At 40.5% G+C, this 18,859-nt stretch overlaps 1 protein-coding gene across 3 annotated transcripts in view; it reads left to right on the top strand.

Moving 5' to 3' along the window:
- The window catches only part of LOC137240311 (MTOR-associated protein MEAK7), a 401,092-nt gene that overhangs the window by 147,602 nt on the left and 234,631 nt on the right, over positions 1-18,859 (top strand). For 2 of the 3 annotated variants that reach the window (XM_067766373.1, XM_067766372.1), the window contains one exon: positions 12,743-12,961. The exons of the other annotated variant lie outside the window; for it this stretch is intronic. In XM_067766373.1, the coding sequence (XP_067622474.1) occupies positions 12,743-12,961 (219 nt within the window). The remainder of the gene's footprint in view (positions 1-12,742; positions 12,962-18,859) is intronic. 3 annotated transcript variants of the gene reach the window in all.

The raw sequence follows: 18,859 nt of genomic DNA, 5'->3' as shown, positions 1-18,859 counted from the left end.
ACTCCCATTCAAACCTTTACTCACAACACTCATACGGAATGCCTGCCAAAAGTCTATACCTAAATAAACTTGTTGTTGTAGACCTGGCACTATCAAAAATTCTAATTCTTCCATCGAATTATCCCACACAACCGGTAACTTTATTACTCCTACTACGGCGGTTTCCTCCCCGTTCGCGGTTCGGATATTTTGGCCCTTGATTGGCACAATCAAGGCCTCCTTTCCCCGAAGGAGTGCAGCTGAGTCTTTGCCTAAGCAGCTGGCACTCGCCCGTGAGTCCAAGAGAGCCAGGACCTCGTGACCTCCTATACTAGTTTTAGCAAAAAACCTGTTATCACCTTTCACGGTGACTAGGGTTGAAATAATTTTATTCTTTAGTCTATTAAAAAATTTCCTTTTCTCCCTCATCTTTTCTATTTTCTTGAAATCTCTCTTCTCCTTCCTGTCCTTGTTCATCGACTCACAAAATATTCTTCGCCTAGCTTCCTCATATTCTAATTTCCGTTGATGTAAGCTCTTCATTTCCTGCCTTCCGGTCACCCTTCCCTCTACTCTAATTACATTATCCTTCTTTTCCTTCCTCAAAATCGTTACTGATGGGTTGCCGGGTTGCGTGTCTCCTGGCTGGAGTCCCCGGTCAACTCCGCCAGTCTCGGGTTTCCCGATTTGGATTTGAATACACAAAAGGACGAATCACTTCCACACGCAAAACATACCATATTGTGGAACGAGGACGAACATTTATTTGGTTTTTGTGCTTCTGCCGGGTTTTTCACAAAGTGATCCACCGGCATACCACACGAAAAACACAACATTAAGTGGAAGGGAGAAGCACAAAAGGAATTCACAGTCGACCTAGACGCAGGACTAACAGAAGGACGAACACTATTGTGATTGGCTGTGGTTTGGTGTTGGGGTAAGGATTGGGATTGGTGTTGGGGTTTCCTATCAAAGGCTTCGACTTTTGTTGCCTCTCCTAACCTTGACTGCTCAAAATCGCCCTCGTTAACTACCCTAGTCCTACTCTTATTCTCTTTAATAAGTTTTTCGGCTCTCTTGCATTCCGACTTGAGCTCCGCCAACGAGTCCATTTTTATGGCGAAGGTTAAGTTGGCCAGGTACGGTTTGAGGTTGCCCCTGATGATGCCAACCAACTCCCTCTCAGGGATCCTCTTCCGCAAACGGAATGTCATATTGTGGACTTCGGCATAAAAGTCATCAAAAGCTTCCGCGGGCAGCTGCTTCCTTTCCATGATTTCACGGATGATTTCATAGTCGGACTCGGCGAATTTGAAGTGGCTTAGCATTTCGGCTTTCAGCCCGAAATAGCCGAAATCGGGTTCGTCTGCGTGGTCCTCAAGGACCTGCCAATACCACTTCAAAGCACCGCCGGAAACCAGACTATGAAAGTCCGTGAAGAGCTGGAAGTAGGAAATATTATGCTGCTCGCGCATCCTCTCCACCCGAAAGATGAAGCTTTCGCCGCTTATACCTTTACTGGCCCCATCGAATTTGATGGGCCACTTTTCAAGGTCGAGCTTCTTCCACCTGGGAGGATCGCTGGCATCTCGCCCGGTACTGTAACTGACCGTTGGCGCATTGACGCGCTCTGCGTTTCCCCCCCTCCGGCTCCGAGGCTCGGGCGTAGATGCCAAGGCGGACCGATGTACAGACGCTTGCGCAGTCGTTTCTATGTCTGCTACGCGGCTACCAAGGTTATCGACACTGGTCTTAATGCTCATCACCTCATTTGCCATTTGCGCCACCAAGTCGTTTTGTTGCGCCATCATCGCCATCATTCGGCTCAGCTGTTCGACATTATTTGCATCTTGGGCGGTGTGGCTTTGAGGAGCATTAAGGCTAATGCCGACATTCGTTGATGGTGCGTTATGCGCCGGAACATCAGCCCCCTGGGCACCTAGGTTTTCCTTGTCGACCATTTGGCACACCAAATCAATTTTTTGGGAGAAGTTTAGACTATTTTCGGACTCGTTTAACGACACCCCGTTCGCGAAAGATACCCTAATTGGACGTTCAGGGCCAAAAGTTCCGAAGATCCGCGACGTACACCTATTAAAATAGTACGTAGGGACAAAGTCAACGGGCCTCGGTATATCCGTGTCAATTTGGTTAAAAACTGAACCAACTATTTGGTTTTCTAGGGCTCGCGCACGGCTCCTAGTTAGACGCCTCTGGGAGTCGAGGATACCCAATCCCCCAACAACTCTATTTTCGACTTCCTTCTCCGACATCCACTGTCGGTATGAAAAAAAAAAATTTGACCAACAAAAAAAAAAAAAAAATATCAACTAATATAAAAAAAAAAAAACACAATATGAAAATATTACAATTAAATTTAGTATGAATGCGTATAAATATATGTGTGTGTAAAAATTCCGGTAATGTGTATATGTGTATCTTAAGGATAAAGGAAATTCAAGTTTGAAACCAAAAAAAAAAAAAAATTTTTTTCTAGTATATATACTAGAAAAAACTCAAGTATCGAAAATAATTAAAACAAAAATTAATTTCAACCCCTAATTTGCGGTAAAAATTGCCAGAAAAACAATAATAAAAGGAATATCTGACAATGTATGGATGTATAGGATAAATGTAGAAAATAAAATAATGCAACAAAAAAACTAAAAGCAAAAACACTATAAAAAATTGATAAACTCCAAAATGTCTAAAATCAACGTGAACACTTTTTGAAAATAATCTTAATAATTATGAAATAACCAACAACCAAAAAAAAAAGTATAAATAAAATTAATAAAACTGAAAATTTAAAAGTATCGAACTTAATGGTTGAAAATAGGTTAACTGAACTTGAATATATATGTCTTGGTGTTTTTGGTGCTGCCTTGGCGAAGGTTCTGTGAAGGCAGTATGTCCGTCCGTATCTAAACATCTAGTGTCAAGTCCGCCGTCATGCTGTCCGTGGAAGTGGGGCACATCACGATCATGGACTTATCCCTAAGAGTGGATGCCACACCTCCTCTCCTAACTATCGTGGCGACGATTGTAAACCTCACTTACCGGGAATGCTGGACTCCCGGTAAGGTAGCCTGGACAGCTCGCCACGATCTCCTACCTAAGTCCGTCTCTAGCTAAGTGTCATACCAGCTACCACTTAGTCAAATTGCAGGAACCCGAAGAAGGAACCCTGGTATGAGCACGTCGCTAATCCCTATCTAATTGTCATGATGACACTTGTCGGCCAGGCAAACCCGAACGACGTTGCCATCATGACGGTCCCTGTCCAGTCAAAAGACGGAAATAAGGATGGGGTTTGAAAGGAACATGGGATAAAAAACAAAAACAAGGAAATCTGGAATAAAAGTGGGAAGATTAAAGAATAGTGACAAATAGAGTTACTTGAAAAAATGTGTGAAATAAAAAGATTATCGGGCTATTATCGTTGGAAATACAAGAGCTAAAAACTGGACGCAAATATTGGAAACAAAACAAAAATAAAAGCGGAACTTGAAGGATTAATGGAGAATGAAAAACTGCAAAGCAAACTACAAATTTAAAAATGATTTGCAAAAAAAAGAAAAACAAAAAAATATGGAAAGACAAAAAACTAAAAAGGTGATCGGGCTATTGTCGTTGGGCGCCATTGTTACGTGGCGGACTGTTTGGGTGGTGAGGAGCCGCGGCAAGCAGGTATGCTTGCGGGCCCAGGCTAGCTCGTCGTTTTGGGCGGGGTATTGCACCACCGACCTCACCCGCAGCCACAAGAACAAGAAGGGTTCATACCTGCATATGTGTTGGAAAGAAAAGCTGAAACAGATAGAAATAGACGTGAGGGGCAAAGTTATAGAGGGGAAAACGTAAGGGGTAGAAAAGGATGAAGGCCTGTCCTGTCAGGTGGAGTCTACCCTCCCTTTGCAGTGCAACTTGCACTGCACCGTGGGCACTGTGCTGACTCCTGTTTACCTTACAGTGCCCCCAAACCTGACTTAAGTCTGTCCATCCGTCAATAAGTCATTTCCCTATCACTCACCTTCACCTTACCTTACCGCGCGCAAGTGCAGCACCAACACCAAAATTCGACTCAGCCCTGCATTGTTGAAAATATTAAAATTTCATCCAAACATGATTATTATGATTTATTTACAAAATTTTTGGTTTCCAAATTACCAACTAATAATTTCAACAAACTTTGAACTCAAAGTTTACTACAAAATAATTTGCCAAGGATTCCAAAAGGCTTAACTAGTATCAATTTCTAAAACTTCTATTTACTCAAAGTAAAAAAAAATGCTCAAATATAATACTGAACCTTATTACTAGCTAACATTACAAATTCATGTGAAGGCAGGAAGAAGTCGATAAATTTCAAATTCTATACAATACGAAATACTTATGACTAATAGACAAAGTGTCTGAACTCAAATAAAAAAATTTAAACTTTTAGGGCCACCCTAATGCCATATTATTACTAGGAGCTAATTCTAAATCCTAAAATTGCAAATTCAAATAAAATGAAACAAAGTAAGAGGGCGAATAAAAAAAATTCAAGTACCCTAATCCCTGACCTACCGCAACCGCTCAAATAAACATAAGATCAATTATGTACACAGCAAAAGTAGGTCATCAAGGAAAAGAATTCATGTGTATATGCAAACAAATGGTATGTATGTAAGTGCAAATGTACGTTTGTGACGTTTTCCATGCATGCACATATGTTCGTTGCACTCTGTTTTTATTTTTCTGCTTTGCTAATTCCTGTTCTATTTTTGCAAGAGCAGGAATCTGTGCTAACACATGTACATACAACTAAACAGGCGTATTTTGATAAATTTTTGTATTTCACTCAAAACACTCACCAAGTTACTCTCCTTATCCAACGGCGCCGCTGAAGTTGAGTAGCTGAAACAAAAAAAAACTCAAACATACATACGTACATATGACCGCGCCCAACCACTGATCAAGATCGATCGCATACGGTCTTGGATGTGAGCGTATTAATAGTGATAAAGTTATAGCCGTACTGACAATATATAAAAAAAAACGTGAGTGAAAGAAAAGAAAAATTCGAAAGAAAAAAAAATTATAAAAAAAGATTCAACAATTTTTCAGGTGTTTAAAAGCAAGCTCCTGAGGCTAAATGTGCGGAAGTGGAACTGTGGGCAGAGCACACCGATAAAGATCGGCGTACTCAGAACATAGTAATTAACGAAAAAAAGGAGTGTAAAGAATCAAAAAAAATAAATGAATCTAAATAAATGTCAGAAGAAAAGGAAAAGTGTGAGTGAAAAATTACTCAACAAAAATTTAAAAAGTGAAGTTAAATTACTTAACAAAAAATTTACTTCGAAAAATTTTCAATTTAGAAACCAACAAAAGTAAAGCTCGAAGCCTTTCGCTTTCTTCACACCTTTTTTTTCGCACCAAAATCTATATCCCAAAAGGAACATACATATGGATAGAAATATACATATATAAAAAGGTATGCGTTAAATACAAACGTGTCACTTGTTACAAGGACAGAAAAGAAATTTTGAAGTTAAATGTTGGTGATTATTTCTGCTGCTGCCGTGGTGTTGTGTTTTGTTGTGAAATGGTGTTGTTGTTGGCCTCTGGAGGCTGACCGAGCTGATGCAAATTTATTATGTTGAGCAGGGATGAAGATGGAGTTGTTGTGGTTGTAGTTGTTGTGGTGATATATCGCCGATATAGAAAATAAATACTGGTTGTGGTTGGTGTTGCGCCGCCAATATAACAAGAAAATGCTGTAGTGGATGTTGTTTGCCGGTACGAATGTAGTTGCTGTTGTTGCTGCGTTCTAACCCCGCCAATAAGGCATGTTTCTGAAATTGCTTTGCCGTCGGCTAAGTAATAAAGTGTGGTGCTTGTCGATGGTAGTAATTGTTGTTGTGCGGTATTTCGCCAAGTACAATGTATTTGTTTTTGGGCGGTACGCCGCCAATGTACGTGCCCAGTGGGTCTTTCCCAACGAGAAATCAATTGTGCGCTGAAATTAAATACAAAGGAAAACCTATTTAGAAATTCAAAAGTAAAAGCGTACCTATGTACATGTACATAATTGCCTACGGATATCTTGTCTGCATAGTCATATATTCATCTACATACATATATTTGTATTCAGAGATGTATATGTCGATGCAAGTTTTCTTTTGGCTTGCTTGGGAACTAGGCTATATAGAAGCCAACTTCCCAGTGGGCATGCCAGGTTGGGAGAGAGAGTTAAAACACGGAAAGGTTACACTTACCTGGTTTTATAAATTTTGTTGGCGAATGGAAACTGCCGGACTAGGGTGTAAGTAGGCCTCGCAACTCCGCGCACTAAAAACTTTTCCAGGACTTTTCTGACGTCTTTAAATAACGCGCACTAAAAACTTTTAAACCTTTTGAAAAGGTCTTGCTAACTTGGCACTTCACACTTTTTTAGTTTATTTATTTTTTTATTTTTTTTTTTTTTCCACTTCACTTCACTTGCACTGGGCACTGTTACAAGAAAACGTTTGCCCGTTGCCTAGCTTGATGCCCTTTTATAGCCACCGCCGTGGTCAAGAACGTTATCCAGAAACGGAAAATTTTTACTATTACATGCAAACTTTCTTTTCGGCTTTCCCCTATTTTCCATCTTTACAATCAGGCACTCATACATTCACACGCTTGCCGCTCCACAACACGAACACCTACACAGATACATTTGGTTCGTGCCTTGACCGCTCGCACTGATGCATTCACACGCTCATAGTCTTGCACAAATACACATCCACATACATAATACCGAACAGAACAAACACATAGTTGTTACATACCATTCGTCAAGGCTGCTAGGTTGTTAGCAACATGGTGAAATTTTACTTATTATAACATCATGATGCCAAGTGCAACATCTTATTTCCGTTGCAACATTGTGTTCACTATAGGTACAATGTTGTCAATGTTAATGTTATTATGTTAATATTATTTTAATGGCGACATTGCGGCCACGGCACGGACCTGGACACAAAACACATAAACACATAGACACATATACAGGCTGTCGTTACAAAGGTCAAGGCTTATCTGTCCGGTCAGGCGATGCAAACCTAGAAATCATGAACATCTACATCCCTCCTGCCACCTGTTGCCTCAGTGGATACCGCCCTAATATTAGCGCCTTACTCACTGGCAACAATCGCATTATATTAGGCGACTTTAATGCCCATCACGATCTATGGCATTCAAACATGCGGGCGGACAGTAGGGGTGAGATGTTGGCGGATCAAATAGAAGAAACGACGTTCTGCACAATAAACGGAGACGCTCCCACACATATGGTAGGAAGCTGTCACAGTGCGCCGGATATCTCAATCGTGAGCGCAGAACTCGTAAACTGCGTCAACTGCAGCCGATGGTAACATTTGCATCCGACCACCTGCCTATACTTATTTCGTTCGAGCGTACCGCCGACTTCATCGTTACAGAAAGCGCACTTTTATAAACTTTTAAAAAGGAAAGTGGGACGAATACAAATCTTTTACAGACAACCTCTTTGCTGCCCTCCCTATCCCGACTGATGCCCGGCAAGGGGAGCATGCCTTCGGCAAGGTTATTGAACCCGCTTCGGCACGTTTCATTCCCACCGGGAGAATTCCCGAAATTCGGCCCCACTTCCCGGCGGAGGCCGCAAATTTAGCGAGAGAACGTGACCTTATAAGACAGCTCGACGCAGGCGACCCCCAAATAAATGATATAAACCAACGCATCAGATTGTTTGTGGATGAACACAAGCGGGCGAAATGGGAGGAGCACCTAAGAGGTTGTAACCTCTCTGCCGATTTGCGTAAACTTTGGTCCACCGTAAAGTCCCTATCGAATCCGTCTAAGCACAAAGACAAAGTTTCCATCGCCTTCCGCGATAAAGTGCTGTCGGACTCGAAAAAATGCGCGAGCGCTTTCTGCCGTCAATATGTAATGCATTCTACGGTCGACAAATATAGACGGAGGGCCAACAGACACGCACATAAACATAAATTCAGCGCGTCACCAATTACCATCACCACCAGAGAGGTTGAAGATGCCATTGGTCACGCTAAACCATCCAAAGCAGTGGGCCCAGACGGCATAGCCATGCCGATACTTAAAAGCCTAGGGAAAGAGGGTTTCAAATACTTGGCACATGTCTTCAATCTGTCTTTTTCCACCTTTGTCATACCCGAAAAATGGAAAATGGCCAAGGTGGTCCCGATAATAACGCCTGGGAAACCAGCTAACATAGGAGAGTCGTATCGTCCGATATCTCTCCTATCGCCAGTAGCAAAGACGCTCGAAGCCATTTTGCTCCCCTACTTCCAAGCAAATTTGCAGCTGGCCTGTCATCAGCATGGCTTCAGAAAACTCCATAGCACCACCATCGCGCTAAATGCCATCAGCACCCAGATAAATTGCGGTTTAAATCAAAACCCCCACCATAGAACAGTACTCGTAGCGCTAGACCAATCAAAAGCTTTTGATACGGTCAACCATGGCTCTTTACTGCAAGACCTGGAAGGGTCTACCCTTCCCTCATGTCTTAAAAGGTGGACCGCAAATTATCTGGGTGCTCGACAGGCTTCGGTGTAATTTAGAAACGAAACATCAAAACCAAGAAGAATTAAACAAGGGGTGCCACAGGGTGGTGTCCTATCCCCACTTTTGTTTAATTTCTACATATCTAAGCAACCTTCACAACCAGAAGGAGTCACTATCGTTTCATACGCCGATGACTGCACAATAATGGCCACAGGCCCAGGCCCACAGATCGATGAGCTCTGCAACAGAATAAACGGCTACCTCCCTGATCTCTCCAGTTTTTTCGCCTCGCGAAACCTGGCATTATCACCGACTAAATCTTCTGTGACCTTATTTACAACATGGACGTCCCAAATGTCGACCATTTTGAACATCCACGTCGATGGCATTGCGCTACCGACTGTCCTACACCCCAAAATCGTGGGTGTGACGTTTGGTCAGGATCTACATTTTGGTGAGCACGCAGCCGCAATTGTTCCGAAAATCCAGAGCCGTGATAAAATCCTCAAATCCCTTGCTGGCAGTACCTGGGGAAAAGATAAAGAAACGCTCATTACTACATACAAAGCAGTTGGCCAGCCGTTTACGTGCTACACGTCACCCATAGTCGCCAAGCCTAAAAATTACCCACTGGAAGAAGCTACAGGCCTGCCAAAATACTGCACTCAGAATCGCCACGGGCTGTCTTCTTATGTCCCCAGAACACCATCTACATAATGAGGCGAGAACACTCCCCATCACGGAGAGAAATGAGATGCTAACCATACAGTTCCTGTTGAATACCCGAAACCTGGGCATCCAAACAGACATCTGATTAATGAGCCAACACCGCCTAGGGGCTTAAGGAGTCATCTCCGTAAGCATTTTGAGGAAATACGGCACCTGAGAATCCAGCCGTATGAAGCAAAAAAACACAAGCAGGTCCTTGGTGAACTCTACAAACAGGCGTCGGACCTTTATGTCAGGAATTGCCCGGTGAATCCAATACTCAAAGAAAAGTACCCAAAAATTTTCCCCAGGGAAACGCGTGCCACTCTGGCTCAACTTCGTTCGGGATACTGTAACAGGTTAATCTCTTACCTATCTAGAATCAACCCCGACATACAAAATGTATGCCCCGCTTGCAATGTGTCCCCACATGACACCAACCATCTCTTTAATTGTAATGTGGAACCAACGCCTCTAACACCCCTTTCATTATGGCCCACCCCTGTTGAAACAGCAAGTTTCCTTGGACTCCCGTTAGAGGATATTGATGACAATTTGTGATCGGTCGCGGCTGTTAGGTGGGGCGAAGCTATGCTACAACAACAACAACAACAACACACTAAATTGGCAACTTATACCATTTGAGCAATTTATTACGCAATTTATCATATAATAAATTGTAATAATAAATTGTCAATTTAAAAAAAATGCGTAATAAATTACTTCAAACTGCAAATGCAACCTTGTAAATTGTGTTTATTGAGTTGATTTAAACGTCAGTTACGCATGGCACAACTATATGGTTAGCTCATCTCATCAGCTGATTTTATTTTTTTCATTTCACTGGAGTAGGGATTGTCAAAAGAAGGTGGCAAACTCGAAATGAAACCAAAACATTGAACACATTTTCTTACAACACAAACAAATTTTAAAGTTTTATGTTTTCATTCCATTCCATTCCCCTAATATCAACACGCACATTTTGACAGTCTAAACAAAGGTATGTTGTTGCTGTAGAGATGAGCCAACCAGCTTTCAAATTACTATTGTGTTAGCTAAATTGAGTTGTATGAACACCACTCAATTTAAATCGAAATTGCCTCAATTTATTATTCTGTTTGAACATAGTATTAGGCATGCATTCCGGTAACATCGCCACAATCACGCAAGATGTTGCGTTTGTTTAAGTTTATTTCACCCTGGCCATTCACATACAATTTTGCGAATCAATGTTATGAACATTCTCATGGTTTATTCCTAAATGCTGATGGTAAATAAAGTTTGTTACTCTCCTTACGTCAATAATGGAAGGTATTGCAGACTATAGAGTCATACAAGATTTTATAAGTCCTATTTTATTTTCATCAGATCTTGTGTGCTGTTTTACGTTCGTTTTGCTTTCTTTGGCTGTTTGCAGAGACTGTGCATTATTTCTAGTGTATAATAGCATTTTATGTGATATGTTAAGTGTGTGAAGTAAACACTTTTGGCATATTCTCTCTTTGAATCATTAAATTCAGTCCTGCATTCAAAACTCCACTGCCTTTTGGTACCCTCAGATTTTATTCTTTGAATAAACTTAGGTAAGAATATACCCGCGGTGGGTATGCCTGTCGTAAGAGGCGACTAAAATCTCCTTGTAAAACCTGTATAATACGCACAAAGATATACAAAGTAAATGCTTGTATTTTTATTCACAATATTTATACTCAGCTGAGCAGAGCTCACAGAGTATATTAACTTTGTTCGCATAACGGTAATCCGTAACGGCATAAACTAATCGAGATAGATATAGACTTCTATATATCAAAATGATCTGGGCGAAAAAAGAAATTCATTTAGCCATGTCCGTCCGTCCATCCGTAAACACGATAACTTGAGTAAATTTTGAGGTATCTTGATGAAATTTGGTATGTAGGTTCCTGGGCGCTCATCTCAGATCGCTATTTAAAATGAACGAAATCGGACAGCAACCACGCCCACTTTTTCGATATGGAAAATTCCGAAAAACCGAAAAAGTGCGATAATTCATTACCAAAGACGGATAAAGCGATGAAACTTGGTAGGTGCGTTGACCTTATGACGCAAAATAGAAAATTAGTAAAATTTTGTACAATGGGCGTGGCACTGCCCACTTTTAAAAGAAGGTAATTTAAAAGTTTTGCAAGCTGTAATTTGGCAGTCGTTGAAGATATCATGATGAAATTTGGCAGGCACGTTACTGCTATTACTATATATGTGCTAAATAAAAATTAGCAAAATCGGATGACGAACACGCCCACTTAAAAAAAATTTTTTTTAAAGTCAAATTTTAACAAAAAATTTAATATCTTTACAGGATATAAGTAAATTATGCCAACATTCAACTCCAGTAATGATATGGTGCAACAAAATACAAAAATAAAAGAAAATTTCAAAATGGGCGTGGCTCCGCCCTTTTTCATTTAATTCGTCTAGAATACTTTTAATGCCATTAGTCGAACAAAAATTTACCAATCCTTGTGAAATTTGGTAGGGACATAGATTCTATGACGATAACTTTTTTCTGTAAAAATGGGCGAAATCGGTTGAAGCCACGCCCAGTTTTTATATACAGTCGACCTTCTGTCCTTCCGCTCGGCCGATAACTTGCGCAAAAAACGATATATCTTAACTAAACTTAGTTCACGTACTTATCTGAAGTCAATTTATCTTGGTATAAAAAATGGCCGAAATCCGACTATGACCACGCCCACTTTTCCGACATCGAAAATTACGAAAAATGAAATATGGTAACTGGATTCGTTTGTTGATGCAAAATATAACTTTAGAAAAAACTTTGTGAAATGGGTGTGACACCTACCATATTAAGTATAAGAAAATGAAAAAGTTCTGCAGGGCGAAATCAAAAGCCCTTGGAATCCTGGCCGGAATACTGTTCGTGGTATTATATATATAAATAAATTAGCGGTACCCGACAGATGATGTTCTGGGTCACCCTGGTCCACATTTTCATCGATATCTCGAAAACGTCTTCACATATACAACTAAGATCCTCTCCCTTTTAAAACCCTCATTAATACCTTTTATTTGATATCCATATCGTACAAACACATTCTAGAGTCACCCCTGGTCCACCTTTATGGCGATATCCCGAAATGGCGTCCACCTATAGAACTATGGCCCACTCTCTTTTAAAATACCCTTTAATACCTTACATTTGAAACCCATTTCATACAAACACATTCCAGGGCTACCCTGGGTTCATTTTGCTAAATGGTGATTTTCCCTTATTTTGTCTCCAAAGCTCTCAGCTGAGTATGTAATGTTCGGTTACACCCGAACTTAGCCTTACTTACTTGTTTTAATGTAATTTGATTTGGACAGAATAACGTCCAATAAAAATTTATCTGCTCTTCAATAAAGTAAAGTAGTTACAGTTGGATTATTTATTTATATCGGCTCCCGATACACTAAACACATGTAGGCATACTTATGATGTTTTTTTTTTTACTTCTAGGAATCATGGACTAGCATTATCGATCCTCACTTAGCAAAATGTACAGCAAATTTCATTTTTGAAAAAATTCACCCACCTTCTTCGGCTATAACGCTAGGAAGTTATGCTGAACCATACTATGTAGTAGAGAGCGGAACAATTGACGAAAAAACGAACTTTCTAGCTGCATCTATCCAGCAAGCACACACAAATCAATATAAAATAAAAGAACTAGAGCATGTAAGGAAGTTGATAACATTCTCAGACATAAGGACACAAAGAATTAAGGTTTTTCCAACATAACATTAAAGAATATAAAAACAGAACAAAAATTGATGATGTTGTCCCACCAATACATAAGTATTGACATGGTCTCCATGTTCTACAGAGAGTTCAATATTGAAGCAAGCACAGTTAGTGATAGAACGATACGAGTACTGAGTGAGTAGTATCGATACTTTTCCAAAAAATACTCGAGTATTTCGTACTTGATTATTTTTTCCAAGTACTGAGTAAGATATCGATACTTTTCCCGATACTTCACCAAGTTCCGATGGTCTACATGTTTAAGATTAACAAAGTTCAGTCCATTATCACCAAAACTTGGGCATAAATTGAGATCGTCGAAGACGCGGTAAAAGCTCCCCGTTTAACTTAACAACAAAATTATAAAAGCTGCTAACTACAAAAAAATTCAATACATTTTAACTTGTCTAGCAAAAGAGCTTTTCCGTTTTACTGTGAAATTTTGGTGCATGGAGTTAGCAGCTTTTACAAGATCGTCGACGATATATTGGTATTGAAAATGGTCGAAATAAAATTATATCCACGTTTACTTTCAAAAATGGGAAAAAGTAACAATGCCTTCACAAATACTGATGAAGTGATGAAACTTGAGGAGTGGATAAAAAAAGTTGCGATGTTACAATGTAAATTTTTTTACAATTTTGTAAAATTGGCATAGCGCCGCCCACATAAAGCAGAGGAAAACTTAAAAGTCTTGCAAACCGTTAATCGAAAACCGTTAATAGATAGATACTTCTTTATTTCAAAATATTTAACAGAAGTATTATGCCTTAAATCTAAACAAAATCGGTTGGATTTTCTTAAAAACATATTTTGAAAAATAAAGAATACGACAATGACTTGTTAGTCGTCTGTCGGAGTTGTTGGATTTATATAAATTTGACTTCTAGCTTAAATTTATTCACAATTTCAAAATGAAAACACAAAGTCAAATTAATTGCTTATGTTTTGTATTCAAATTAAAAATTTTCAAATTCTGTTATTATTAGTTTTCTGTATTTCAGAGTACCAGTAATATAGTTAATCAATTTTTTCCAATCAGGATTGTTTTCTCCATTAAGCACACTGATTACTTCCTCATCCCCTCTCCTCTTCCTCATTCTCTTTCAAAACAAACTCGTCTAAAAGGCCGTAATATAGGACATTGGCCTAAGAAATTGTATATGTTTTCCGTTTCATTGAGGTTGCAGAGTGTGTAGCCTCTATTGTGTAAATAAATTAAGTCGCATCTCGCCTTGAAAATCCACATTGTGTTCGCACGACTGAAGCTTTCTTTAAAATACTGCGTCCCTAAATTATGGTCCAGGTATTTATAAATTCGATTTTCACTACTCAGTGATTTTCGCCACATTCTCACTCTGGTTTCAGCTTTTAAGCGCGATAATAATAAGAAATTATTATTTGTCCATCCTTGCCTTGTCGTCTCTTCATTCCAAACTAGGTTCGCCTCATTTCCCAAAGCATTTAATATCTGTGCCCAAAATACATTTTTGTGTAAAACTTTTTTTTTGACAATATTCTTGGCAATCTATTTTCACTATATTCAAACAATGTCTTGTAAACGTACCACAAATGCAGATTTAGTGTGTACAAATGACCGTTTTCCATATCTGATTCCAGCATTATTGCGTAAGTTGGAGTGCAGTTGGGGAGCCTATAAATTCTTTTGAAGAAATAACATTGCAATTTCTCCACCTCGCTAAACATTTCAGAACCCCATATTTGCGCTGCATATCCTTGTATAGCTGTACAGATCGCATTGTACGTTTGCCACTTTGCCTTCGTTGAAATTTGGTCGTTATTTAAATACGTACCCCAAGTTGCATTTATTCTTGCCTTCGCAGAAGCATTCCTGTTTTCCAGATGCTGTGTAAATACCTTTCTTGGTGTGAGCGTTACTCCTAAATATGTATATTCATATACTATTTTGAGTTCTTCCCCTTTGTATATCCACCTTTCCCTGTTAGACAGCCTACCTCCTTTCCTAAACACCATAACTGCTGATTTGGCTAAAATTCACCTCTAGATTCCAACTTTCGCAATATCATTTTCTGTACCGTTTGTGCATCAAAAATTACAAAATTACTATATCATCTGCATATAGCAGCAACCTTATGTTCAGTTCTAAATAAAATACGCATGCAAGTCATTTAGATATAATGCAAATAGAAGAGGGGAGAAAACCGTTAATATCACTTAGTAATATGGCGGAAATATGGTCCTTGGTATTATATATAGATCCGATGAAAAACGGATAAGGCCTACTTTAAAGAAAAGGGGCTTACAGTTTTAATCTTAACAAAATTTCCAATACGCATATATATGGTACGTAACAATACTACCAGACGAGGTAAACTTATCACAAGCTTTTAATACAGTTAAACACGGCACGTTACTGCATGACCTGTAAGGTCCCCTCTCCTCCTAGTCTCAAAATGTGGACGGCAAATTATCTGTCTTGTCGACAGGCATCGGTGCAATTCACGAACGTCGACATCTAAACCCAGAAGAATGAAACAAGGGGTGGTGTTCTATCCCGCCTTTCGTTTAATTTCCACATGTCGACGCTACCCTCGCCACCAGAAGGAGTTCGCTGATGATGATCGATGTGCTATATAATAAAATAAGCAACTATTTCTCCAGTTTTTTCGCCTCGTGCAATCTGATATTGTCACCGACCTATGATTTATAGGCGACCTTTTTAAACGGTTTTATTTAGCTTGACTTGACAGGTAGGCCGCACGGCCGCATGGGCGGCCGTTGTGAACGAATTTTGTAATTGAAATTTAAGTAACTTCCCGATAAGCTACAAGCTTGAAACTTGGAATATAGTTCAGAACCTCATGACAATGTAATAATAAGAAAATAATCGCCGCTAGGTGGCGCAAGAATCGAGATATTCGCAAAAATCGTATTTGTTTATCAGTTAGCGATACGATATGTTAGTTTAGCGATACGAACGTTGGCAGAAGATTGCAAATAAGGGGAATTGCAGTAAAATCGTTACAATTGGTGTCAGAGGAGAAATTGTTGAATAAATTCCAGAGGAAAACAAGGACATGGCAAAGTTCAGTGAATTGAAGATCCAGCAACTGAAGAAGGAGTTGGAGAGCCGTGTATTGAATACAAGCGGCGTTAAACTCGAACTTCAGGCACGGCTAAGAGAGGCAATGGAAGCAGAAGGAATTGATGTGGACGAGTATGTATTTTATCCTGATAGGTACGAGACAACAACAAAAATTGTAGAGAAAAACGAAACATCGCAGACAGTTACGAGCACAGACTTGAACATGATTTTGGCTGCAATATCTGCACAAACATCGACAGTAACATCAATGTCGTCGCAAATGTCATCTCAACTGGAAGAACAGAAGACATATACGGCATCCCAACTGGAATCGCAGGAGACACGCATAACATCCAAGATGGAATCCCAAGAGACACGAATAACATCAAAGATCGAAGCACAAGAAACGCGTATTTCAGAAATGTCGACACAGATTACATCAAAGATGGAAACACAACTGAAAGAACAAGAGGCACGCATAACAGTACAACTCGAAGCGCAGGAGGCGCGTATATCATCAAAACTCGAAGCGCGTATGGACGAGAAAATAACGCAGTTTGAGGAAAAAATCTAAGCCGAGGTGGATGCTTTTAGAGGTCGCATACAGGAGTTGCAATTACATCGTCCAGCTGTTTCAGCAAGCAATCCAAAGGTAAAAACACCATCCTTTGACGGTTCTGTTCTTTTCCAGGTCTTTAAGCTTCAGTTTGAGAAGACCGCAGGAGTGAACAACTGGAGCTGAAGATAAAGTTGCTGCACTATTCGTGGCATTGAAAGGATCTGCTGCTGAAATCCTACAGACTATTCCCGAGGGAGAGCGGAACAACTACGAAACATTGATGAGCGCTCTAGAGAGGCGATACGGAAGCGAACACAGGAAGCAGATACACCAAATAGAGTTGCAAAACCGCTACCAAAAAGTTAATGAGACTTTGCAGGAGTTTGCGTCAGATATCGAAAGGCTTGCACATTTGGCGAATGCCGACGCACCCGTGGAATACACCGAAAGGGTAAAAATTCAGAGCTTTATAAATGGCATGCGGGACGTCGAAACGAAGCGAGCCACATACGCAAACCCAAAGCCAACATTTGCAGAAACGGTATCCCATGCGCTGACTCAGGAAACAGCGTCACTTTTGAGTAAGCCCACATACAAAGCTCATCGCGTGGAAGTAGAAAGGCCAGACTGCGTAGACACAATTTCGGAAGCATTAAAAGGAACGCAGCAGAAAAACGATGGTGCCGTCAAATGCTTTAAATGTGGAAAGCCAGGGCACATTGCACGTTATTACAGTACCAATCCTAACAGTTCCAGCAATGTGGGTGGCCGTAAACGGAGAGCTGAAGGAGAGGAGCAAATCTCAAAATCCACTCAATCGTTAAACTAAAGCGAGTCAGCCGCAAGGGCCGACAACTGGCTCCCTCAATTGAATGCCCCATAATCTCTATCTCACAAATTGGAAGAAGGTCAAGCAATCTTACTGTTGGGGGACATGTGGATGGAAAGGAACGTTTACTGACTGTAGATACGGTGCATCCCATTCCATTATTCGAGCGGATTTAGTCAACAAGAAGATAAGACCATTGCATGGAGCAAGATTGCGTACAGCCACTGGAGAAGACAGCACGGTTCTAGGAGAAGTATCATGTGAAGTCGCAATTGGGAACGTCACGGTAGTACACAATTTTATAGTGGCAGAGATTGTTGATGAAATCATAATTGGAGTGGACTTCTTAATCGGCCAGGGCATCAAGATCGACATGCAAAGCGAGACGATGCGATATAAGAACATGGATGTACCACTTAATTTCGGCTACGAGAGAGGATACAGCAGTAAACGAGTGCTGGTGGAAGAGAGTCAGCAAATACCACCAAAATCATAAACAGTCATCTGGGCAAAGGTTGATGGAGATTGTGGGACAAACAAATTGTGGGTTGTCGAAGCAGCAAACAAATCAGCACCGAACATACTTGTAGGAAAAACCCTGGATATGACAAAACAAGATGGACGTATTCCGGTAAGAGTACTCAATGAGTTCAAGTCACCACTCAAACTGACCAAAGGAGCTATTTTTGGAAGATGCCAAGAGGCTGAAGTAATTCTTAACTGTGAACAGCTCCAGGAACACGTTTCATTTAGTAATACTGATCTTTCAAATGACATCACGGCATGGACGGAGGGGCTAGAGGAAGATTATCAGAGTAAGGCAAAGCAACTGCTCCTAAAGTACGCAAACATATTTGACCAGGATGGTTCCAAGCCAGGCTGCACCAATGTTGTGAAACATCAAATTGACACTGGAGACGCGAGGCCGATACGTCAAGCTCCACGTAGTGTTCCACTGGCGAAGCGGGAAGTTGTGATTCAAATTATACAAGAAATGAGCGACAGCGGCGTCATCGAACCATCAGCTAGTCCCTGGAGCTCACCGGTAGTACTTGTAAAGAAGAAGGATGAAAAAATGAGGTTTTGCGTGGACTACCGGAAGTTTAATGACGTTACGAAAAAGGATAGCTACCCATTGCCAAGAATTGACGACACTCTGGACTCGCTCTCTGGTACGAAATGGTTTTCCACACTGGACTTGAAAAGCGGCTACTGGCAAGTGGAGGTGAAGGAGGAAGACAAAGAGAAAACAGCCTTCAGCGTCGGAGATGGTCTTTGGCAATTTACAGTAATGCCCTTTGGACTATGTAATGCATCAGCTACTTTCGAGAGACTCATGGATCAGGTATTGAAAGGACTACATTGGAAAACATGCTT

The sequence above is a fragment of the Eurosta solidaginis genome, chromosome 2 (genome assembly GCF_040869045.1).
Source record: "Eurosta solidaginis isolate ZX-2024a chromosome 2, ASM4086904v1, whole genome shotgun sequence".
Lineage (NCBI taxonomy): Eukaryota > Metazoa > Arthropoda > Insecta > Diptera > Tephritidae > Eurosta > Eurosta solidaginis.
Note: the sequence above shows the minus strand (reverse complement) of the source record. Positions and strands in the feature narration are given on the sequence as shown.